Raw genomic sequence first — 26,229 nt, forward strand, 5'->3', positions numbered from 1 at the left:
CTCAATCATATGGAACATATGACACCCTGCCTTGGTTTTAGACAATGTTAGGAAACGTTTTCTGTGTAATTCTAATTCTGGGCTGAAAGAAAGACTGTGTTTTGTGATTAAATCGACACTTGGAATAAACATGGGATCCATGTGATTGTTTGCTTTGGTGGTTGACTTAACAAATAATACTGTACATTATATTACAAGTAGACTCTTTCTGCCATTCATTGAGTCCCTGCAAAAACACAACACGAATATAAATTGAATATATAGTACAGATGTCCCACTGGCAGTCCCACTTGTGATATAGAATAAATAAATAACAGTACATATTCTCCTGTGGTAAATTACATCCATGACCAGCAGCAGAAGGACAACCATAACCATCAACCCATAACCATTTAAGTGTGCACAGTGAAATGTGTGCAAGTCTGTCTTCCCAAGACCCACTGACTCCTTTGAGTTGCGAAGTAAGCAAAAATGGCTGGGTCTGCCTGTGTCTGTGGGGAATGATTGATTCCATTTTTTTTTTTTTTTTAATTAAAATGCAAGACCTTAAAAAAGAAAAGACCAAAATACTTGTCATATTATAATCAGAGGACGCATCAAGGGTACTTGGAGATAGCTGTTTTCCTCGCTAGTATGTAAGTCTTGTCTTCTAGATTAATATTTCCACCGTTATTTCCTTGTAATCTCTAAGATATTATCTGCCTATATAATCCATATTTTTGTCTGTTATTCTTATTGAATGTCTCACCTGTAACACAAGTACCCCACGCTGGTGTTTCAATGTGTTAAACCCAGTATGTCTTGGATCTCAGTTTCCATTAGAAACCTTTTACTTCATAGTCGGCTGCCATAGCAAAAAAAAAAAAAGATCATAAATAGAAAGATAAACAAGCAAGACATCCAGAGTAAAAATGAATTACGTTGCTAATCACTTGTGATCTAGAATAAATAAATAGCAGTATATGTTCTTCTCTGGCAGTATGAGGCAATTGTGATAAATGACATCCATGACCAGCAGTAGGAGGACAGCTATATTAATGCAGCACCCTTTAAGTGTGCACAGTGAAATGTATTCAAGTCTGTCTTCCTAAAACCCACTGACTCCTTTGAGATGCTGAGTAAGCAAAAATGGCTGCGTCTGCCTGTTTATCTTAGAGAAGTGACCCCTGAGTCAAGACACACCCTCCCTTAATTATAAATCTGTGAGTTATCCAAACAAGGGAGACAGGGACCGATCTGATAACCATGTACCTAGTGTTACCCATTAGGCTAAAGGGCAACTCTTCTCCTTAGCTATCTGAGCATGTATCACAGAAACTTGTCACATACTCCCGACACTTTGACAACAGAGAGTAGTCATCTCATGGGCTTGAAAGAGCAGAGACCACTGCTTGTTTTTTATATCTGAGGGTTGTCTCATTTCTATTTTCTGGTTCTGATTATTTGTATGATCGATATATGACTTCCAAGCTCCCCGCAGACAGAGCAGCAGCTGTGCGTAAAGCGGACATCTTCACCAGTTTTAACAATACGTTAAGATCATCTTTATCTATTCATATTGTCAACTATTACCAGGTATCTTCTTTAGAAGATCCTTGGGATTCTGAATCATGTGTTATTTCACTTCCCTTCTTGCAGAGCCAGCTTTCATTGCCATATTACAATGAGACGTGTGGATTGTGGACTGTTTGGCTCCTCTATACATAGTCCACCTTGGGGTTTAGAAAGCACCAGTTCTAGGGGAACCAACAGCTGCTAGAAGTATTATCTGTCATAATGTGTACTGCTGAAAACCAAATAAAATTGTAAATATCTGTCTGGTTGTAGTATATTTTCCTATCTCTGCAGTTCAGGGTTGAGGAATATGTTAAAGAACGTGCTGCAGAACTGCTTGTACAATCTCCCATGGATAATAAAAATGAGGACCATGACTTTCGGCATCTACTGGCTTCTTTACAGAATAAATATAATCCAATTTGTTTAACAAATTATTTCTGTTCATTGTATCTTTGCATAGAATAACCGAATGGATTTGTTCTGTGGTTTCTAACCTTATGTATATAGGTCACCTCTCAAGAACGTTTGTAGCGGAGTGATTAATATTACATGTGTTGCCAGTTCCTGCAAGCGCTTAGACACGTTGGCTAAAGAAATTGGTTGAAATGAGACCAAACAGTAAATTCACATATGATTTTATTTATTTATTTATTTATTTTTTATGCTGATGAAATTTGTGTTCGTGGAAGTTTAGAGATTGAGTTTGTGGTGGAAAACCTGTATTATACAGGAACACCATTAAGGAAAATAATGTCCTTTGCCAAAGACCAGAATTTAGGTTTCTTTTATCTGCTAAGCTAGCACTGGAGATGGATTGTCACTGGAAGAGTAGACCGTGGTATCCCAGCACTTTGAAATGGAACTTGTGTAACATAAAATACTGTTTTGTGCTCATTAATGAAGGACTGTTCATTTTCTGCTCGCTTGAACTTTGGCATGCAGCAAGAACTTTTTTCTGCTAGACTTCTGCTGATATGAAAGGAGGAAAAAATAATAATTTTTCAAACTGCGAGGGAGGGACGATGAAAAAAAAGCAAAACTGTGGCCTGGGTTTCTTTCAGAGTCCAGTCTGACAGTGAGGACACTGTTAGAACCCTGACCTCAGCAGTTCCTCACAGCCTGGCTGTCACTGTTTCCACACAGAGGGAGGCTCGCTGCCATGTCGTTACTCTCCTGACCGGAGCCCTTGCGCGTTGCTCACTGAGACTGCAGTGTGAATCAGCTTCCATAGCCCGGTGGTCAAGCTTCCTGTTCCCAAAATTCCACAAGCAGCAATCTCCTCAGCCCCTCTTGACGTCAGTCACTAGCTAGCCCAGGAAATGTGTCAATGGGACTTTCGTATGCATGTGATTATCTGTGCCTGTACCTTACAAAAGCACTATCTAGCCAAGGAAAACTGCTTCAAAGTAAAAGAGTCTTCCCAAGTTTCGCCTTGTGATCTTCTTCAGGGGAAAGTAAAGTATAAGAGGTGTATAGGTTACATATAAAAGGATTTTAGAACAAAGAAAACAAGGAAACACGTAATTGTGACTTCTGTATGCACTGTACTATGCATGTCTAGTCTGTATGTGCTGTACATAAGGTAAAACCTGAGCATCAGTTTTACTAGAATCTATGACAATGTGTTTTTGACAAAGTTTTCTATATACCTTGCCTTTTCAGAAAAAAATATGCAGAGCATGCACCTTCCTTATGTGTAATAAACAATAGCTGAGTTGTCCTCCAAGCATTTTTTTCTCCCAGAACCAACAATAATAATGTAATTAATCTGTTAGGATGCCTGCATCTACTGCATTTAAAGTCTTGAGCAGGTTAATGGCTGCATGCATTAATAACTGTAGGTTTGAAGTGACTGGTCCTCACTAATGGAACAGGCCATTTTGGAGACCGGATATATTGAAAATTGACTGTGGTAAAGGGGTTTTTAAAACTGTCATATCGCAGCAGTTTCTTGAGTTTTCTGCTGACACTGCTAGTTTAACTAAACTGTAGGCGATGGACTCCCCAGAACCAGTGGGACAGGGGATACGACCCCTGACCCATAACCTTGTCATGTTGTGACTGAGTTTCTTCATCTGAGCACACTTCCTCAGTGGAGTCTGTTTGGCGCTTTGTAAGACATTTCCCTACCCCTCTTCCGCTCAGGATTAACCACTGTGCTGTCAGTGACAGGATACAGCTGATACTCCTAGGATCAGGTGTGCCAATAAAAATAATATTTGGCCCACGCTGAAGGAAGTAGTTTTGGAAAGGCTTTAGGGGCTGCTGGAGTATCGTGAAGTCGGGGAATCAACGCCCGGAACTTTACAAAACGCTGAGCATAGTTGTATTTAGGTGGGGCAAGGGACGCAGCTGCCTAATTGTGGGTTTAAGGGAGAGTAGTTTCCCAAATGATCTTCCTCTTACCTAATTATATTTTTAAATGAATTGCCTTTGCACTCAGCTGTACTTTGAGCTCATTTCAAAACCATATTTTTCATAAATTGAGATTTCAATGACAGGATTCACTATTTTAAAAGATATTCTGCCTCGATATTCTTTCCATGTTCAATCAGGTCTTGATAATCACCACTGTCACAGGATGTTTTTCCCCTGGAAGCATACTATGTATCCATAGCAACAGAAAGTAAGAGCTTTAGAGCAATACCCTTCTATGAAAGTGTTTATTGTGAAGCTAAATGTATAGCAGCAGTATTATCAGAAAAGCTCTTGAGTGTTGTGTAGTGTTTTCCAGAGGCAAATATACACTATTCTGCGATATAACTGCTTGAGTGAGTTTGTTTATACGGTATGTGTGGTGGTACAGTTTGACAATCTTTGTGTTTGTCTGCATTTTTGTATATGTAATTTCAAAACTGACAGTAAATATTTATATATAAAACATGTGTTTATCATTTCCGTTTTCCAGTTTCTGAAATCTATCTGGCATATTTCATGGTGCCTGAGGCTTTTAAAGCATATATTGCGAATTCATTATTGCTTTATTACCTTTGTCAAGTAACATTTTGATTTAACCAACAGTGATCGCATATAGTCTCTAAATACATTCATTAACTTGCTGAGACAGAATATAATGTTCAACAACATGGAAATTGTAAGTAGTTATTTTATTGTTAACATTCTAATAATAATATATAAAAATAATTTATTTCTTAGCAGACGCCCTTATCCAGGGCGACTTACAAGATATCACATTATTTTTACATACAATTACCCATTTATACAGTTGGGTTTTTACTGGAGCAATCTAAGTAAAGTACCTTGCTCAAGGGTACAGCAGCAGTGTCCCCACCGGGGATTGAACCCATGACCCTCCGGTCAAGAGTCCAGAGCCCTAACCACTACTCCACACTGCTGCCCTGTAGTCATCGAAGACCTTATTCCACTGTGCTACCTACTTATTCCAGTCTGAGAGATATCCTGAGTATAGATGACCTACCTTAATAATTAATGCTATGACAAAATCAAAAGGGGGAGGGTTACACCTGGAATTAATGGTAAGTATGTACACCAACGCCATCTAGTGGACATTTAATACGTAACAGCTCACTAAAGTGAATGATATAGAAATTGTGTGTATTACCGTTCAATCTGAATTAACATTGGGTAGTTTTCTAAGGAAATTGCCCTAGTTTTATCTTCTAGCAGTTTCAGTAAACCTATTATGCTTGTATTTTTTTATATGATAAAGGATTTGCTGCTTTTATATTTTTAGTGTAATCAGTGCAATACATAGTAAAAAAAGAAATAAATGTGAGCAATCAAGGTATGCTTCCGTGGTGCTCTACCATTAAGGAGGACATTCACAGTGCAGATTTACAATAGTACACAAATTATTATATGAAATCTCTACAGAGTGTGTGCCGTATTCCAGAGAGACAAAATGTCCTGAGGCGCTATTCAGAAATGAACCACTGAAATTAAACATATGTTTCATCAATTTAGTAGCCAGAGCAGTTGTTCTCTGTCTGACCTTCTGCATTCTAATATAGTAAACCATTATACAGCACAAGCAGGAAACATACAATTATTTATGAATATTACATGCTCACTTGAGAGGCACACACAAATCTCAGCTTTCATTTTTTCTTTTTTTGTATTCGTAAACATCTCTGCAAATCAAAGGTCATTCAATTTATGGGGATAAAAATGACATGCAGTATATAATTGATCTAAATGTACTGAATGTTGGCACAAAGTGTAAGTGATCTAAAAGTTCCTTAACAGCTGTTTATCCTAGTGATGTTTGAGGAGGGCTGAGGTCTTCTGCTTTTTTATTTATTAATTGTTTTTTTTTGTTTTTTTTTAATTTAGGAGAAAAATCATTTAAATCCCCAAGGCAGCTATTGAAGCGTCATCAGAAATTCTTGATTTTGGTCAACAGCATTATTTATTTTATTTTTCAAACCTGCGCTTTCTGAATTTTACAAGGTTTAAACTTGAGGGTTTTGGCAAGAGTACTGAATACAATAGTACATTGTAATATATTGAAGTGTTTTAGTCAGTTTTATGGTATGGTATTTTATTTGGTAGTTAATTGCCGATTCCCTTCAGCTTTGTGCTGAATGAAGGAGTCATGGTTTTGTTACCCATATGTTCCTCACTTTAGTATTTTTTGGTGATGTTTTGCTCAGAGCTGCAAAGGTCACAGGGTGGGGGGGGGGGGGGCGTGGGGGGGATTCAATCACTAATGTGAATGTGATGACTGCAAGGGTTACTTTTTAAGTGTTGCATAACTAAGTGCTTCTCTCATTTAAGAGCACAGGACAGCCTGTTAGCAGCATGGTAATATATCATACGCTGACATGACTTTGACTTCTGATGTGCAATGGTTTGAGTCTTTCATAAAGGCAAATGTTGTTGCATTGCAATTATGTCATTGTGTATGTTTTTGGGTATAATTATTAAGACAATAAAAAGGCAGGGGCTCCCGAGTGGCGCATCCAGTAAAGGCGCTCCTCGCAGGATGTGCCCTATAGCCTGGAGATTGCAGGTTCGAATCCAGGCTATGTCACAGCTGACCGTGACCGAGAGTTCCTAGGGGGCGGCGCACAATTGGCTGAGCGCTGCCCGGGTAGGGAGGGCTTAGGTCGGCAGGGGAATCCACGGCTCACCGTGCATCAGCGACCCCTGTGGCCGATAGGGCGCCTGTGGCTCTGCAGCGGAGCCGCCAGATCTGTGTTGTCCTCCGGCACTGGTGGCGTTGCTGTGGATCTGCAGTGCGAAAAATGACGGCTTGGAAGGAGCACGTTTCGGAGGACGTGTGTTTCAGCCTCCGTTTCCTGAGTCGGGGGGGGGGTTGCGACCGGTGAGCCGGGGATACAGATAATAATTGGGCATGCTAAATTGGGGTGAAAACCGGGGTAAAAATAATTGGCGACGACTAAATTTATAAAAAAAATAAAAAGACAATAAAAAGGCAACAAAACGTCTGTCTACTCAACAGTTATAATTAATGTTTCCAGAGTTAATTGTTTGTCTTCCCTAAAGATTTTGTATACAATAGAAAAAAGGCTCACCAGATGTTAGTCAAAGGGTAAACGAACTGGAAGGAAACATATTTATTGTCAACATCTATATGCATGTTCCTTGTATTCTTAAAATAATAATAAGCATGTTTCATCTTTTAAAGGCACAAAGTCAGTCATTAGATGAATGCACAATTTAGGGTCTGGGTTAGCTTTTGTGACCCTAAACCATTTGTATTCAAAGAAAACCTCAAGGCTCCGTGTACAAATGCTACGTTTCCACTAGCCGCTCGCCACAAGCGAAAGTTTTTTCTGTGTGGCTAAACTAATTTTCACCTTGTTCACAATTAAAATCGGGTATAAATCACACCAGCCAGGATGATTTCTATTAATTACGCGTGCGGCCAGATCAAACAATGAAGCCTTTTTTTTTTTTTTTAACCCCAATGAAATCACTCCAGCTTGCTCACGTAACATAACCATAGCAACGCTGTACGGGAGGTGTGTGATAACTTCATCATTGCGTCGAAACAGTGAAAATTACAGAAGTGTTTTTAAAACAGAAAATAAAGCACCCAACTTCACAAAACACATGGCTTATTTTTTTATCTGTTAGATACAGTAGGTCTCTCTCTCTATTGTTTAATCAGAGGCGGGGGTGAACAGAGGATTAATGTGGTTGGTCAGTGAATATTTATCCAACCATATAAACTACCGGTGCACAGTCAGTACACCCTCGATAGTTAACTTGGGATCCAAACAAAAGAACAATCAAAACAAACAATAAACTGGTTGAGTAAGCAATAGTATGAACTCCCCTTGGATAAAGCCATTAGCGAAATGTATTAATAATATTACAACTAGCCCTATTTTTATTTTCATATGACTTAATTAATAATAATAATAAAAACTTGTTTTGATAGCATGCGCTGCATGATAGTTATACATAAACAGATAATGTAATCTAAATGACTATACAACAGTTGTTCTTTTTCACACGTATTAACAGCATTGCAGATGGTAGAGTGGGGTCTGTCATTAAAATATCTAGCTACATGTTTATTATTATTATTATTATTATTATTATTATTATTATTATTATTATTATTATTTATTTCTTAGCAGACGCCCTTATCCAGGGCGACTTACAATTGTTACAACATATCACATTATACATTATTTCACATTTTTTTTACAGATATCACATTATTTTACATACAATTACCCATTTATACAGTTGGGTTATTACTGGAGCAATCTAGGTAAAGTACCTTGCTCAAGGGTACAACAGCATGTTTAAAATAAAATACACACTTTATCTTGCTGAAATAAACATATTAAAACCTATTCATATTTTTTAAGTAGCAACATTTGTACTGTAGAAAGAAATGCCTTTACAATTCCTGCAGTACAATTGTTATTGTTTTAGCCCAGAGAATTTGTAAAGGACAGACAATTCTACCAGTGACAGTATGTTATGTCATTAGGGTTGCATTGGGAACTGAAAAGGGAAGGAAAGCAATGGAAAGAGCAGTTGTATTAGTAGGTTATTAACATTAACAATGGTTATACTTTCTGTATTGTGTAGGCCTACAATAAAATACTTTTACAGTTATTTTTAACCTTCTTTGGTGTGCGTTTTTCCAGTGTGGAGAAAATAATCTTGATTTGTTTTATCCACAGTGGCTAACTAAATAAAATCCCGAGACGGAACGTAGCAATGTCTAATCTTGTTAACATAAACCTCCTAAAAATGCAACGTTTAAAGCACAAAGCATTTTATTACTGTTATTTCCCAGGCAAATGTTGGTTAGAAAACTTGATGTCATCAAAGTACAATGAAAAAGAGATACTTTACTCCAATTTTTTCCCTTTATTATTCACTTGGTAATACTTGAAAGGTCTTGACGAATGTGTTCAATTTTTCCATTCTGATTGGTGTATTACATAGGCCTTTCCACAGAAAAAACGTGGCATGTGAGGATTTCGAGACTTGAAGCCCCTATTAAGATCTGAATCAAGGTCCACAGTAAGGTAGCCAGTTGGCTCTTAAGCAGCTGACTGGACTTCCAAACTCAACTGAGCTAGCGGTGCCTGTACTTTGCCCCACATCTTTGTATCTGAAAGAGAGAAATATTGACTGTTAAAGGCCAAAGACTTTCAAATGATACAGCGAGGATTTATTCAGAAAGCGACAGAGAGCCTTGTGTGGTTACATCTCATTTGTATTGCTGCCCATTGTCATGAAACAATGATATCATACAGCAAAGCACATGTGTATGACCCTCAAGGAAAATTTGTACTGTAATCCTAGTCATGTGTAACAAAATATGCTGTAATTAATTCACTACAGACTCAATTGAGCTTTTTAGCTGGAGGGAAACATTTAGAAAAATGATTACATCATGTAAAAAATGGACCAAATGATTTATTATCAAATTAATTATAAATAACACTTTATAGTAATACTGTGCTTATTCTTACACAATATAAACCCAACTTGGGGTTTATAGAAAGGGTTCGAAATCCCTATTGGATTAGCAGAAGTGTTTATAAGTGTTGCAGTGATTTGCACTTTGTATGATAATTTATAAATCCTCTGCTGACCGTTTATATAGTGTGGATAAAAAAAAGTCTGTTAAGGCTTTATGACAGAACATTGATAGATGAAATGGTAGCCGTTTAAGTCCAGAGATGATAGACATTATTGTTTAGTTATTGGACTAACTAAACAATAATTAATCACAAGCTTTCAAGACCTCAAAGGTCTCATCTTCAGGTGAAAGTAGGAAAGAGAGATTGATGTTTACATTCAAAGGTGGCATCAGAACTTTAAAAAATATAACCCATTTTGAATCACTATAATTCTAATGCAAGGAAAAAAGCTGTGTTGAAAAAAAAAGCAGTAGAGTGGCTGCATAATAAACAAAGACTAAATAAATAAATAAATACATTATAAGAATAAAATGTAAAAACATAAGAATAAAAAGTAAATACTAATATAGGGAAATAAATAATAGTGAAAAAGATAAATAAATACAATAAATAATAAATAAATAAAATACAATAAAAAAGTAAATAAATATGTGTGTGTGCGTGTGTGTATATATATATATATATATATATATATATATATATATATATATATATATATACACGTGTGTGTGTATGTATGTATAGAGAATAATAGATGGGCTTCAGTGAATTACAGGAAAATAATTCCATCTCGGGTTTCTGTGACATCATAAATTACGAGACCTCAGGTCGAGTAATATATAAACTGTCACAGAAACCTGAGATGGAATTGTTTTCCTGTAACTCACTGAAGAGGCCCATCTATTTTTTTTAAATACATGGATACCCTTGTGATGCTAATGTTAAAGAAGCTGAGGTTCAGCAGTACAGTTGGGTTTTTTTAAACATAGTGTTTAGTGTTTCAGTGCTGTACAGACGTTCTGTGTCGTTACCCGTTAGTGCTTCAGCTTTAATTAGGATGATTGCCTTTACCTTGTTTTAATTTCCCGTTCCTCTCCAGTTTCTCTGAGATACGAACGTACCAGCTTGACATCATTATTTGTTTTTAACGTATTCTCATTTTGTTGATAATTAATTAACATTTCTGTACTGGGTGCTGTCGAGTGATTGAAAACGAGTCATTTTGTGTTTGATTTGAAAGTGATGTTCTCGAGGAGTCGAATGGGTCCAAGTTCAAGTATATTTTTCTCTACTGTGATATATGTCTATCTTTTTCACTGTTATTTCTTTCTCTATATTAGTATTTACTGTTACAAATTTTACATTTTATTCTTATTATGTGTTATTTTGTCTTTGTTATTGTCATTGTCATTGTGTATTATGCAGCCACTCTCCTGTTTTTACTTTTTTCAACACAGCTTTTTTCCTTGCATTAGAATTATAGTGATTCAAATTGGGTTATATTCTTTAAAGTTCTGATGCCACCTTTGAATGTAAACATCAATCTCTCTTTCCTACTTTCACCTGAAGATGAGACCTTTGAGGTCTTGAAAGCTTGTGATTAATTATTGTTTAGTTAGTCCAATAAAGGGTATCACATCTCCTTCTATTTGTCTATGATAGAACATTAACATGTAGCTTTTTCTACTTGTAAAATTCAGTCTGGCCACATAAAACACTACGCCAAATCCCATTCTAAGTGATGGTACATCTGGGAAATCAGTAGCCTGCAAAACAATAACTCTTCTTACAATTATCAGGCAGGGTTCCTGCAAATGGAATAAAACAGACCTTGTCTATTATCAGCATGGTACTGTATCACCGGTATTAAAGTCCCCAAACCTGCAAGCAGTGGAAAGGTCTACTCCAGAGGGGCCTGCAGTAAAGTGTTAGAGAACAGAGATGAGCAAGCCAGCGCATGCTTCTCCAGCTCATGAGGGATAGGATGCTGGTTACTCAACATTTCCCAGCCACAGCACACATTTCTTCATGTAGACTAAACCCTCCAAAGGCAGCCAAGCCAAGCATCTGGCTGCACGATCGCCTTCATTCCAAAAACTGGGTGGTGTGTTTTCTTTTTGAACGATTTAAAATACTTTTTTTTTTTTTTAAATGTAAGCAAAGGGTATCTCAAAAAACAGGCATTAGACCACCAATTCCATCTTTTTTTACCAGGTTGGTAAAAATGAACAAATAATCAATGCAAAGTCTTTTAAAAACAGGGTTTTTTTTTTTCTTTTTTTTTAAGATTGCTTTTTTAGAAACTTCACAGCATACATGTCTGCTCGAACCAAATTGTTCATCTGGATGGGACAGAATTGTAGTGACTAAGAATCTACAAAAAAAAAAAATCTGGTTATTCAATGATATTTATTTGCCCTTAAAGTGGTTGTAGCTAATGAAATAATTCAATTAGTCTTACCCATCACTTGTAGGCCTAAAATATGAATTTTGAAAACAAGCCCATGTCAAGGCAAGCATGCGTTTCATTTGAAAGGCATTACAGTTATTTGTGAATGTGTTATGATTCTGAACAGAGATAATCATGTGTGGCAGCCTGTATATGTATTTTAAATTCTGAGGAAGAAACTTGGTATGGTTTTAATTTTAAAAAAGGCCATCTTTAGACAAGTCTTTTGATGCTGTGAAAGATGGTACTGTACTGAGGATTCCTTTGATAGAACAGACATGCAGACACATTTAGATGGGCAGCCAGCTTTAAGAGTCAGTTTCCGCTATGCGTTGAGGCTTCTCTCCAATCTAAATACTTAAAACCGAAGCTAAACAAACTATGCAAAGAAGGAATCACGTCTGGATTTTCCTATCCGTTGCTTTTGAATACTTTCCTTAGACCGAATAACCCAGATGGCAAATGCTTCAGTTAAACATTCAGGTCTGAGTTTGGGCGTCTGGCCACCCCTGAAATCCTGATCCTTTACAGAGACGAGGGGGGAGTTGGCACTTAGATCAGCCTTGTCTCTTTGGGCTTTTCTGGCAGATGTCCCAGCTCTATAATTTTCAGTTTCAGGCACTTCAACGGGCCAATCTCCTGACAGGTTTACTCACTCTGATCTGCTCTGAGGCACAGATAATATCTGTTACACAGTAGACTTCGTCTGTCAGGAATTCCACGTCACCTGTCATCTAACTACCAAGGCCTTCGCCTTGGCTGGAACTGTTTGCATTAATAGATAACCAGAACAGTACTGAATACGCCTTAATGAGGTCTTCATGAAAATACCCAACGCAAAGATACATACAGTGTTTGGACAAAAGTGCAGTGTCAAGAATATTGTTATTGCATTCTGGTACACTACACTATTTGTATAACACAATGGCGATGGATGTGTTCCAGTATCATGCTGAAATATAATCTCTTGCATTTGAGAAGATGAAATAACCTCATGTATTGATTCCCGATTGCAGGGACATTTCTGTTCAATCATTATAGTGAAACCTTCTTACCTTTTACTCTCTTACCTCTTTTTTAACATGCCTGTTGTTTTGTATAATTCTCTGTTGTTGTTTTTTTCTTTGCTTACTATTTACCAAGCTTAACAACTAATCCGCTTTTTTAAACAATGGTAGAATCATCAAGTTGAATTTCTGAAGTGATGTGGGTGTGCGTCTCTAATTTCTGCCCCCTGTGCTACTGTGGCAGCTGTGAGTTAGGAAATGGAAAATCTCTATACCAAATGACAGTAACACCAGCTAGGAGCGATTTAATACAATGGAATACAATGAAAGAATCATTCAAGTAACTTAAAAAATCAGCGAAGACATTGACAAAGACTTCTCTTTCAAACATTTAGCGAAGAATTTTACTACCTTAGTTGTCTTCACAGTTTCTTTAGTTTCTCTAAGAAGTTTCAGCAGCAGGCATACAAGTCTTCTCTTCTTGAAGCCCTTTGGCCTGTTTGTCAATTAAAAATGCATTCTCCTTCCACTACACACAGCAGCGGGATGGCAGCAGGGAGATGCAGCTTCTATATAGAGTACCTGTACTATAGAATACACGTCAGAGATTCCATGTGCATAGCAAATGAAGACATCTCACTAGTGGCAGCCCATTTACACAAAACTCACAGATGTTTCAAATTACCCATTACCTGTATATTGTGAAGTATCTCTGGAAGCGGAAGCTTCTTTTAGGAGTTTGACCAGGTTATCTGTGAAGCAGATGTGACCCTGAGTTTATGTTGTATCTTAAGAGCAGGACCTCGTAGTGGCACCCACAGATGCTGCTGGATGGAGAGTCTCCCAGGTTATCTCTGGAAATGTCATTTGTCACTGTCAATAATCAAAGGACTTCATTTGGACCAGCTGGGGCGTGTAGGAGCCAAAACTGTCAGCTTAGGGCCCAAAAAGCTGCAATACATCTTGAGTTGCAGAACAGAACTGCTGTTTTATCACTGCCAGCTTTGACTCAGACGTGGCCTGGTTTGTTTTGAGACCCAGTCACAGGATTCCCAGCTTTGTGTTTTGAAACTCTGGAACAGTTTCAGTGCAGCTGACTGTAAATGGTCTCCAAGCCAATAAAAAAAAGAGTTTTCAATTTTGAATTTTTTTTTTTTTGGCTGTACAGGCTTATGACAAATTGAAGCCAGCCAGTTAGTCAACAGCCATGGGGATATACTGTAATCAAGTTTGGATGCAAAGTTTGTTTTAAATGAAGTTCTTCTACCATATTTGTTTTTTCTTCTGCGGCTTGCAGTATTTTGGATAATGACAGCGTTTGTGATTCTTATATTATTGCAAACTTCATTGTTTTAGGGGTTGATGGCAAATGTTGTTTGATGGATAAATGAAACAGCTTAGTTAGTGGTGTTTCCAGGGAGAAGAAGGAGGGGAATAAATTTGGGCCACCATTTTCCGCAATTCAAAGTGAAAGTCCCTGACAAATGACTAGATCTGAACCAATGACAAAGCCCTGTTCTGCTGTCAGACCAATCAGTGACAGCTATATAATTGAAATAGGCCTGACACCATATGTTAACTTTAAAATGGGGTTCAGGGACAGGAGCTGGAGCTGCTTTCCTCCTATTTTTCAATTGCCGTGTTGCCTCTGCGCCGGTCTCCTCTACAGGGGGTTAGTGAGTCTCACTTCCCCGGCCTCGAGTCAGCCGCAGCAACTCATGCCTTCATTCACAGGGGGGTCCTCGCCACAGTGAGTCAGAGGGGACCACCGGCCACACTGCTCTTTCGCAGCTCATGGGCTTTTTCTTGTCTCACCTTGAGACTCTATTGTTTCTCTCTCACTGTACCAGTAAGAGCTGTAGTCATCTACAATCCTTAAATACTAAAAACCAAATACTAACAAACTCTATCTTTCAGATACCCATGCGGGCGCATTCCAGTGCCTGGCCTTGGAGGACTTGCCTCACCTCTTTGAGGGCGGCTCCTGGAGACAGGGATTCTCTTTCCTTCCTTCTTTCCAGGTTATGAACCTTTCTGTCCTCTGGGGGCATGGCCCGGTCCGCGAGGCAGCGCCTCCAGGATTCTCCACAGACTCAGAGGATTTCTGTGTTTTCAGGGGGTCCCGGGGGCCAAAGTTCTTGCGGTATAAAGTCTGGACCCCGTCCTTTGCCCTGGCCCGCAGGCCACTAACCATTCAAAACAAGCACTCCTGGCCCGCAGGCCATCATCATTCCCTCGAGGCTAAGCCTCTAAATACTAACCCATATTCATCACGTAGCCCTAGCTCCCGCCCATGAAACAGTACCTGAGCAAGTGAGTAACCATGGACCCTATTAATACAACTTCAAGGACTGTTTAAAAGGCATTATCTTAGATAAAACAGTGCTTTGAAAAATGAGAATAAAATGACATACCCTGTCAAACAGTTGAATAAGGTTTTGTGAACTGATTATTATTTAATCAAAATGAGCTCTTAAAATCTTGTTTTTAAAATGCGACTGAACATTAACAGTAAATGTTGGCATGGAGACAGAAGCTGGATGTTTTATAAAATAATACCATAACAACATTTGTAACTGTGTAGGACATACGTAGGAGTAGTGAAATGTACAGTATTGTATTGTACGTCACTTCGGAAACTTAATGTGCCACACGCAGATCATTGATCTCTGGATCTCTGTGGAGAAGTGTGCACATAAGATGGATGCTGAATATGTTCTTGTAAAATTGGAAATATTCTCTCCTCTGTCTAGGTGACGAATAGCACTTATTATAACAGTTTCTCATGCCCCTCCTTGTTATACAATTGGAAACAGCTGGTATATCTAATGGCAAGTCTTTTTGTGGTGCTTCTCAAAAATGTACCAAACCCATTAAAAAGAAAAATGACTTTTTCTTACTACACCCCAGTTTGTGAAGTTTTGTAAGTATGCAATTTGGGTCAGTGGGTAATTCTATATCAAGCAAAAGGAGGTTCTGATTGTCTCTGTGCAGGGAGAGAACAGACCTCACTCAGCACAGAACAGGGGAGGCACGTACTCATTCTGCAGGGAACAGTCATCATGTAACTATAGACATCCTTACTAACCTCACCTACACATTATAGCAAATCAAATTTTATTTATAAAGCACCTTTCATGGCAAGCCATCCCAAGGCGCTTTTAACAAAAAGAAAATAGCATTCTGAAGTACATTTAATACAATAAAGATAATATAAAACAATAAAAACAGCAAGAGAAAACAACATTTTAAAATTAAAATTAAAGCAACAGATGAGGAACTCAAACCGAACAAATAGGAATAAAACTATATATATAAAAAAAATATTATAAAGATATAAAAGTATGTTTTTAATTTCTTTTTAAAAATTGCCAAATTAGGTACGTTGGCAATTTACCAATTGTATGCCAATATAAATGACATTTTAGAAATGGTTTGAAATGGGTTAAATGCTGCTTCGATAATTAAAATGAGGGTTGACTTAAACATTGGTATTCTATTACCAGACAATTTGTAAACCAGTTTCTCCATTTTATTTAGCCGTGGTCAAGTTCTTTTTAAAAAACGACAGCTTTTCTCCAATGATAATTGAAAAAACATGTTGCTTTGACATGTGTTACTTTTAAAACTAGAAAATTAGGTAGGTGCACGAAAGGTAAAATGGATGGTATTATTTAATTAGCTAGAACAACAAGTACTACATACTGTATTGTTAAATAGTAATACATCAAGAAGACTAGCTCACAGAACACGTCTGGATTTAATAAAGAATGGCTATTAACTAAATGAGTGACTCAATGATAAAAGAAGGCAGTCTTACGCATGCTACAAACCACGGAAATTCTAACTATTTATTAGATGTAGGTTATTAGAATACTGTCAATTGATAACCAGGGACTCCTATTCTGAATACTCTCCTTTTGCTTGCACACAAGCTTGGTGATTCTTCACAATATTTTTTCAACAGTATGGAAAGAAAACAGCACGGTTGCTGAATCTTCTGAGTAGACAAATTAATTAAAAAAAAAATCAGACTTAGTTTCCATGGAGTAGTATATGGCGTTCAGCATATTATCGGACCCTCTTATTAGATTTTCGCCTTTCCCAATGCTAATGGAAAATGAACATTAATTAATACAGAAGGTTCTGTGATTAGAAGCTTTATAAAGCCCAGTATTGTTTGGATGCATTCATTTATTCTTGTACTCAACGGGGTTTATGATGTCAAGGGCAAAGTGAAAAACAAGGTCATGCCTTTAATACATTTAGCTTCACAGTCAACTCCAGCTCATTAAAGGCAGGACGACTTTGTTTTATTTTTTCATTTGCTGTGCTTGATGGAAATCAAAATGATCCCACATCCTTCTTTCAAATTGCTCTTTTAGTTTGCGACGTGAAGTGAAACGAGTCGTCGGTGAGGTGCACAGAGCGACAACTCAGCAACAGTTCCAGGCAAAGGGTCAAGGGTTCATTTATACTAATTCACTTCACTTTTTGTCAAACCAGGATGTATATAAAAAAAATATAAAAAAACCTGATGCTTCCAATTAAAAACCAAGACTTAGTTAATACAAACCAGCTTTTCACAAAAAAAAAACTATACTGCTGTCTATTTCCATTAATGATTTCCTTTTTGCCATTAAGTTTATTTGTCTGGTTTAGTTTTACTCAGTTGCTTTGATTTTAGTTTTATCCTATGTAAAAGCTTTTATAAATGTACTGGTGAATCGTAAACAATATTTAAACAGCTCAAACTTTTATATCATGCTGACTGTTTGATTTTTTTTTTAATATGCATTGTTTCATTATACCACATCTGTTTTTAATAAAGCCCTTGTCATAGCCTCCCAAATTTCAGACTTATTCTCATAATCATCCCCAATCCAGTTTTGAACAAATTCCATATATGGTCCTTATAAGATTTTGCCATTTTAAAAGTATGGCGAAGTATAGGCAAAGCATTATAAAGAATAGTGGAAGCACTGTAAAACATTATAAAGCCCAGAGAGGTATAGTAAATCATGTTTAAAAAATACATAGGCTAACCATGGGATAGGAAAACTGCTAAATTAACTTGGTAAACTTTTAGAAGGCTGAGTTTACAAGTGATTTTAAATTCTACCACATTTAGGATTTTCTGTCTGGTTTATTTTCTGACTTTTTATTTAGTTGATAATCTGGCACAGTGCCTTTACTAACCAATCCTAGTGATTCCTTTGGTGTGTCTCAGTGGTTAGTGTCTGTATATAGGCGTCTGCTAAATAAACAAATAATAATAATAATAATAATAATAATAATAATAATAATAATAATAATAATAATAATAATAGTGCCGTGAGCTCTTTTCCAGGCAGGAGAATTCAATTTCTGCTTCTGTGAGGAAAATAATGTGGGTCAATGGGGCCTTGGTGCATGAAAAATTAAATCTTTAGATAAACCTTACAACCAGACAAATCAACATCTTAGTTATCCATTGGGGACATCTTTAAATCTCAGCAGAGCTGTGGATGAGAATAGCATGATCTTTTTCAGTGAAAAGCATAAAGCTTTTTGTAACCTACTGTCCACAGAACATTGAGGCAGAGCTTCATTTAAAAAGGAAATCCTGTTAAGACAACACTGACAGACTGACAAACACAGCAGTCACAAGCAAAAACAAGGGCAAAAGAAACACTTATAGAAAAGCAGTTAAATACATATAACCAATCAATTAGCATAAACAAACAAAAATAAACCACATAAAACATGAGAACTCACGGATCAACTAATCGGCAGTTTAAGTTGGTGACAAGGAGTTCCACAGTGACGAAACTTCAAACTGCTTTGACAGTGATAGTGTGGTGGGAAGGTCAGTTGCTTCCAAGGTTCTGTCTAAGTTGAGACACTTCTTCAGCTAACACACATCTTAGTGACACAGATGCAGACACTGGCATTCAGCAGATGGCGATCCTAATTGAGCAGGGAGAAACCTGTCAGTATAGAGCTCCCCTTATTGATGGGTATCCTTAATAATCTCACCTAAAAGACCAGAATGGGAGGCCAGAGGAGAGAGAAGGTAGGGGGAGATCAGAGGAGAGAGAAGGTAGGGGGAGATCAGAGGAGAGAGAAGGTGGGGGAGATCAGAGGAGAAAGAAGATAGGGGGAGATCAGAGGAGAGAGAAGGTAGGGGAGATCAGAGGAGAGAGAAGGTAGGGGAGATCAGAGGAGAGAGAAGGTAGGGGGAGGTCAGAGGAGAGAGAAGGTAGGGGGAGATCAGAGGAGAGAGAAGGTAGGGGGAGATCAGAGGAGAGAGACGGTAGGGGGAGAGCAGAGGAGAGAAAGTAGGGGCGATCAAAGGAGAGAGAAGGTAGGGGGAGGTCAGAGGAGAGAGAAGGTAGGGGGAGATCAGAAGAGAAAGAAGGTAGGGGGCGATCAGAGGAGAGAAGGTAGGGGGAGATCAGAGGAGAAAGAACTTAGGGGGAGGTCAGAAGAGAGAGAAGGTAGGGGAGATCAGAGGAGAAAGAAGGTAGGGGGCAATCAGAGGAGAGAGAAGGTAGGGGGAGATCAGAGGAGAAAGAACTTGGGGAGGTCAGAGGAGAGAGAAGGTAGGGGGAGGTCAGAGGAGAGAGTAGGGGGAGATCAGAGGAGAGAGAAGGTAGGGGGAGGTCAGAGGAGAGAGAAGGTAGGGGGAGATCAGAGGAGAGAGACGGTAGGGGGAGAGCAGAGGAGAGAAAGTAGGGGCGATCAAAGGAGAGAGAAGGTAGGGGGAGGTCAGAGGAGAGAGAAGGTAGGGGGAGATCAGAAGAGAGAGAAGGTAGGGGGCGATCAGAGGAGAGAAGGTAGGGGGAGATCAGAAGAGAGAGAAGGTAGGGGGAGAGCATCTGGGATTTGAATTTCCTCCTTTGTTGAGTTTCGATTCATTGGGACCTATTCACTCGCGTATTGCAAATTGGAAAATGTTCAAATGGCCACAGGTGAGACCATAGCTTCCCCAACCAGGCCCCAAACCCTAATTTCTAGGTCACACTTTAACCTTCAGGAAATATTAATAAGATATGTTAATATTAAAGTATTGTAACCTAGAGTTGACAGGGCTGGTCAAGATACACACTGTACAAAAAAACTCTAACTTCCAAGGCAGGGGATATTTGCGTCTTTATTGTTCTGAGCCCTACAGTGGCCCAAAGTGGGCATCCCCATCTTCACTTTCTGCTGTTGCTGCTCCCCCCTGCACAACTGGAGCTGGTTGGAGCAATTAATTCATTGTTCTGAGTAGTTTCATTCCATTATTTATTATTACTAGTTTGCAGGGACTTCATATGCCCTCATACCGGCTGGCATATTTCTATAGAAGCCAGCCAGGAAAACAAGCACCCAGCTGGGAACCAGCTAAAGCCGAACTGCTCTGTAGCTTTGACTGTAAATCCTGGGTATACCCCCTGACACGTTATAACCTGTTATAAAATCAGTACCGCTATTGTTAAGTGCCAGTGACATTTCTACTGTTTCCAATTTATTTCCAAATCCTGCTCCATACTTACAAAGCTCTGCACTGCCTTAGGGCCTTCCTGTCTGAGCCAGAGAATACTCCTTGTCCTCAGTCAAACTCTGATCGTATAGTCGTGCTCAGAATCCAGACTCAACATTTAGAGTAGTGTATTGGTGATTGTGAGTGGGAGAGAGGTGGTAAATCATACTAAAGTGGCTGAATTCCTGTTCAACTCTGTTGTTGTTTTTTGTTTGTTTTACATTTCCTGCACTGCTGTTGTTCTGCAGTAGGGAAATACCAATCCCTGCTCTAAAATAATAGATACAAAAACCCAGTTCAATGATTCATTAATACAGTCTATTTGTCAGGGCTCAGTTCTGAACAGGTCTCCACCCAAGCACAGTCACACAGGTGTGTTTACTCAAGCCTTTTATACCAACCTTCTCCCTAAATTACGCACAGCTGTCTCAGGTTGGCTGATTACTTAAACTATCAGCTCTTTACCTGTTTGTTGAGGCATTCTGGGAAATGAAGTCTTTTCACAGATGTTTAAATGGTAGGACTGCATTTTTATTCCAACCATTTAATCACAGTATTTAAGCCATGTGGTACAAACTTCGGATCACGCAGGCCCAATATAACTTTTCCACATACTATGTGTGTGTGTGTGTGTATATATATATATATATATATATATATATATATATATATATATATATATATATATACTTTATGTTCTACTGCAGACTTTCAAACTCCTAATGCTTGCGTCCTAACATTTGTTACTGTGCATTTTGTTTTCTCTAGAGGGCTTTTTGCTAGCCACTACACAGAAACACACTACCTGGATGACGGAAGCGCTGTCACTGTCACTCGAAATTTCACGGTAAGTGCCACTGCAGGAACAAATTAATAAATGCATGGTGAAAAACTTTTTTTTTTTTTTTTGGCCTGGGGCAAATGGGTGTGCCAGGAGAGGGTCAAGTCTTGACATGCTGCCTTGTATAGAATTTATTTTATTCTTGGTTCTCTGCCAGACCCATTGAGACTAAAGCAACCGTTCCAAACGATCGATGAGCATTGAGAGAGAGAAGAGAAGAGTACTGTTGGCCACAAAGGAGAAGAGCTTTAACAAGCTGTGTTGGCTGCAAAGTAATTATGCATATGATTGCAATCACTTGCAATCATTTTCAAACCCTTCCTAGTTTCTGCACATCATCTGCCAACATTATTATGGCAGTTATACAGCTGTTTGATAGTAATTGTAATAGTGAGTTTTATAAAGAGCACTGAGATATAAATGGAAGCATGCTTATTTTCTCCTATTCTTTCAGGCAGGGTCTGTACCCTACTCAGACTGCTTTATAATCTAATGTGGCCCTGAACACAGTATCACTTTGTTCGAGAGTCTTTAGTCAGCTGCTAAAATGTACTTGGACAGTTAGCTTTCATAGCTGCTGCATCTGTTTGAGGAGCGATAGAAGATGTTACAATAAACGACCAGGCCCCTGTGCACATTTCTAAATGTTTCGCTGTCCAGCAGGATTCATCGTTTTATTCATACTCAATGTGTTTGGGTTCTCCCAGTCTCCTGTCTGCTTAGCATAACAGAGGAAAACAAATGATCAGGGATTCTTGTGTGAATTTATTAAAAGTTTGATAGTGTTTGCTGTCTTCTTTGTACAGGGGCGTGTTTACTCATTCTCTTTGCTCTTGGGTTGCTACAGTATCGCATTGCACAAGCAATCCCATTTTTAATTCCTGTTTTGCCTCTTGAGCTATAAGAGAGCTTGACAAATTCATTTATACTCTTCTGTGGCTGCGAGTTGTAACGTGTTTATTTGGCTGGAAGAGTGATGGGGTGACAAGCAAGTTTCATGTTGTGACAAAGCTTCTATTCCAACAACTAAGTTTTCTTCTGGGGAATGAAAACAAGGTATGATAGAAGAGCCAATGGTTAAAGTCTTTAAATAAACAGACTAAGGAATTGTATTTTAGTGTAAAATTGAATATGATTATGGGGCACTGCAGTGAGCTGCCAAATAATGCAGTCTCCAGTGTTTTGAGGTTTAGCTCTGTAAACATATATTTATAACACTGGCAGGGCAAAAGCTTTTAATGTATATAGTGTGTGTGGGGGGGAATGAAAGGTTGGCAGTATTGGAGTTAAATCTATCTTTGCCAGCAATCACAGGTGTGGCCATTCCCCAATTAGGTGGAGGGAGTTTGGATCTATGTTTTGAGTCTGGAGTGAAGGCGAATACCAAGCCTACAGGCACGGATTGTATTGTATTGTTTTGTTTTACCTTTTATTTTGGTCCTTGTGTCTGTTTTGTTTTTTTGTATATATATACACACTTAAAGTGCAACTTTTTGTCTCTGGGTCACAAGGGGCACTATCTCACTTCCAACACCACATGTGGCAGGTTAGCACCACAGCCCAGGCTGGCTACCGGCAGGAATTAGACCCAGAGACAGAAAGCTGCAGTTCAAGCATGTATGCGCACGTTTATTACACAAACAAACAAGAACAAACAAAACAGACACAAGAGCCAAAATAAAAGGTTAAACAAAACAATACAATCAGTGCCTGTAGGCTGGGCATTCACCTTCACTCCAGACTCCAAAAACACCGGTCTAAACTCCTCTTTCTCCTCTCCAACAAACAAAGGATTTCTGGTTTCACCAATTATCTAAATTGGGGAATGGCCACACCTGTGATTGCTAGCAGGGATAGATACGTTAAGGGCTTTCGCCCTGCCACAAACATACATTATGAATGCAAATAAATGATTTGTCAATTCTACCAGTTTAATTTACCTTCTACTCAAAAGAAGGTTTACAGAGACCTGCAGACCATTGGGGTAACCGTCTGAGTAAATGACTCGTGGGTTAGTTGGCTTCAGAGGAGCTAGCCTGTGTTTCCAGCTTATAGAATCACGGCCCAACATCTTGACTAAAGCTATTTTAGATATTTTACATATTACATGGTTTCAACAGATTCTTGCACAGTCCGAAATTGAACAAATATTTTTTTCTCTGTCTAAATATATCTAACAAGATTTGCTTAATCAAATGAAGGGAGCCAAATACCAGAGTTCTTTCATGGCTTTAATCCCAACATTGCAATTTGTTTAGGAGTGTAAATACCAAGTATTTAGGGGGTTAGGTGGCACAGCTTGCTGGCTCATTAGTCTCTAGTGCCTTTCACGTCTGGAGGCCTGGGTTCAAATACATCAGAAATAAAAAAAAAATAATAAATTGGGTGGGCTCAACTTAGTGCCTTGTTAATAACGATGTTAAACAAGACCAGATGCAGAACAAGCAGAACTCTTAACACAGAATGTAATCTTTATACAACGACTGGGCACTCCTCTCCCGTTGTTTTCTATGGCAGTCAGCTGTTCTGTTATTGCTCTTTCAGTGGACTACAAAGATTATTTCAGACAAAGAAAGGTAAATACAAAAGTAACGTGAAAAAATTGTAGTATAATAGTGACAACACTTCCATTATTACCTTGTAACATGCCACAGCAATGCCACTATCTATTAATTACCGCATCATTTTATCCCCTGTTGTGTCGCTTCCACTAATAACACTGTGCCCTACTGAATGTTTTAGTTGATAATGGAAAGCAAGGCTTAAATCAGCTTTCCTCCAGGCTTCAAGCTCAAGCAAATAGAAACTTAAAGACTCCTGACAGACTAGTCTGCAGAGGATCTGCTAGCAAATACAGTCCTCTGACTGTGCAAGCTGTGTGGGGTCAAGTTTATAGATTTATAGCCAGTCAGTATTACTGATGTCATGGGAGTGCCTGGGTTATGACTAACCAGTTATAACTAAAAGAACAAAAACAAGATGCTAACTAATGGGCTTGTCAGGAGCAGGAGAAAATATGGTCGAGGAAGGTGGGGGGTCAGGCTGTGTCAACAGTAACCTACTATTGGAACAAATAAGTCCTGTCTGAGTTTTAGACTTCGTTTGCAATGTTAATTTGTACATTTTATTAGCCTTCCCTGTTGTAAATCAAGACATGCATCATTACACATTAAGCAGGAAAAGCACAGCATACAGGCACCAGCTGACACGCGTGACTTCCATTTTACTTTCCACTTCATTGTACTGTGGTTGGTATAGAATATTTTGCGTGGCAAAGCATGAATACATATTTTTATGAAATTAATAACAGTAAAATCCAAAAGTGTGTAACTATAGAATTGGCCACATTCCGTCTCAAACCAACAAACTACTGAATGTGCTTTATATCCTGATTAATACATTAATACATGATATCCTTTACATCGTGGAGTCATTATGCAGCATGTGTCAATAAAAGCACTAGCATTTTCCCTCTCAATATATATACAGTATATATGTTATGTGATAGAACCCTTTTTCAATGAGTCCATTTGGAAATGGTTGGCTGACCAAATCTTTGGTATCATTAAAAACTCTTCTGTAATTAAGTTTGAGACACAAACTTTCTTATTTAGTTTTCTTCCAAGAACAGATCAGATTTCTTGAGTTATCTTTGTTTTGCTGCTATAGAGGCTTGTGGTCATTCCTAGACCTGTACACAGGTTTGCATTGTTGAAAGAGTTAAGGAATGTGAAACATGCCTGTTCCAGAAGACTACCACTGCCTGGTCTGTGTCCGAGTAGCATGAATGCATGCAGCGAGCAAGCTGTAATGACCAACACGGTGTGCAGGGATTTAGGACAGGATGGAGTTTTTACCAGGTATTGAGGAAGTGGCCCCTTCATTTATTAGGAACGACCTTCCAAAACATACAAGCTGATTGGAAGTGAAATGGGGTCTGTTGAGCAGTCCTGGGAGCACAGGGATGTCAAATCTGAAATAAGACATGAGCAGTGAAACCTGCTGCCGTTTTAAATCTACAATATATTGTGCTACTGGGATCTTTATATACTGCAGTAATATAAACTGTTTATCTGACCTCTCAAAGCACGACATGATTATAGCATTAGCAGCTGTCCGCATGTATTAACTGGGTCAGTAATATGTAATGGCTATTACCAATGCCCCAGTAGAAATATAACAGCATTGCATTGGCTTATCTCTCGAATATATGTGCAATCATTTCCGAACTACAAAAACTGGCCAGGTGTTCCTAAATATACAGTATGTCTATCCTAAATATACAGTATTTCTGTTGGGGTTGACTCTGAAGAGTGAAAATGAGCATTGGCCCTGACAGGCTAATTAAATAATGACAATAAAATACAGCTCAAGTTAGGGAATTGCAGTGTAATTTTTCCTAAGAAAACCCAATATTGTTTTTAGGTAGATACAGGTTTTTTTTTTTTTTTTTTTCTGCTGAGTAGCTATTTGTACAGTGGTGTGGAAGCATAACACTTCCAGTCAGATTACAGTTGAAAGAGGTTAGTCCAGTCAATTTTTATTCTGATAGACTTCCTTTGTCTACAGATTTTAACAGATTTTGAGTTAAAGAGGCAGTTAGTTAGTGAGAACTTAATTAGCCCTTTATAGTAACTGAGCTAATAAGTGGTTTAACCATGCTTGAGGTGGAATTTTTGTGCGAGGATAGTTCATCATAAAGTTATGTCTGCTTGAAGATCTTTTAAGGTACCAGTGCTGCTATAGTATTAATCAGGCCATAGATATGAAAAGCAGTACATATACCATGGGGGCAGTAGTATGGTGGGGGAAGAAGAGAACACCACTATAAGAAATAGTCTGCTCCACAGTAAGTGCACAGCAGTATTCATCTACATACAAAGTAAATTGTGGAGCATACCATTTTAAAGGGGTGTTCCCTTTAATATGGCCACTTTGTGTAGACACCAGTGCAGCAAGGTTTG

General features: G+C 38.4%; 1 protein-coding gene and 1 long non-coding RNA gene across 3 annotated transcripts in view; one reads left to right on the forward strand and one right to left on the reverse strand.

Moving 5' to 3' along the window:
* LOC117414663 (disintegrin and metalloproteinase domain-containing protein 12-like) overlaps positions 1–26,229 on the forward strand; it is an 81,339-nt gene that overhangs the window by 26,967 nt on the left and 28,143 nt on the right. For both annotated transcript variants that reach the window (XM_034024427.3, XM_034024426.3), the window contains exon 4: positions 21,193–21,271. In XM_034024427.3, coding sequence (XP_033880318.2) covers positions 21,193–21,271 — 79 coding nt within the window. The remainder of the gene's footprint in view (positions 1–21,192; positions 21,272–26,229) is intronic.
* On the reverse strand, positions 9,038–20,602 carry LOC131737431 (uncharacterized). Its single transcript, XR_009329030.1, has 3 exons — positions 20,438–20,602; positions 18,675–18,866; positions 9,038–9,145 (listed from the first exon to the last, which is right to left on the reverse strand). It is a non-coding gene; the product is annotated as an uncharacterized LOC131737431 (long non-coding RNA).

The sequence above is a fragment of the Acipenser ruthenus genome, chromosome 7, assembly GCF_902713425.1.
Source record: "Acipenser ruthenus chromosome 7, fAciRut3.2 maternal haplotype, whole genome shotgun sequence".
Lineage (NCBI taxonomy): Eukaryota > Metazoa > Chordata > Actinopteri > Acipenseriformes > Acipenseridae > Acipenser > Acipenser ruthenus.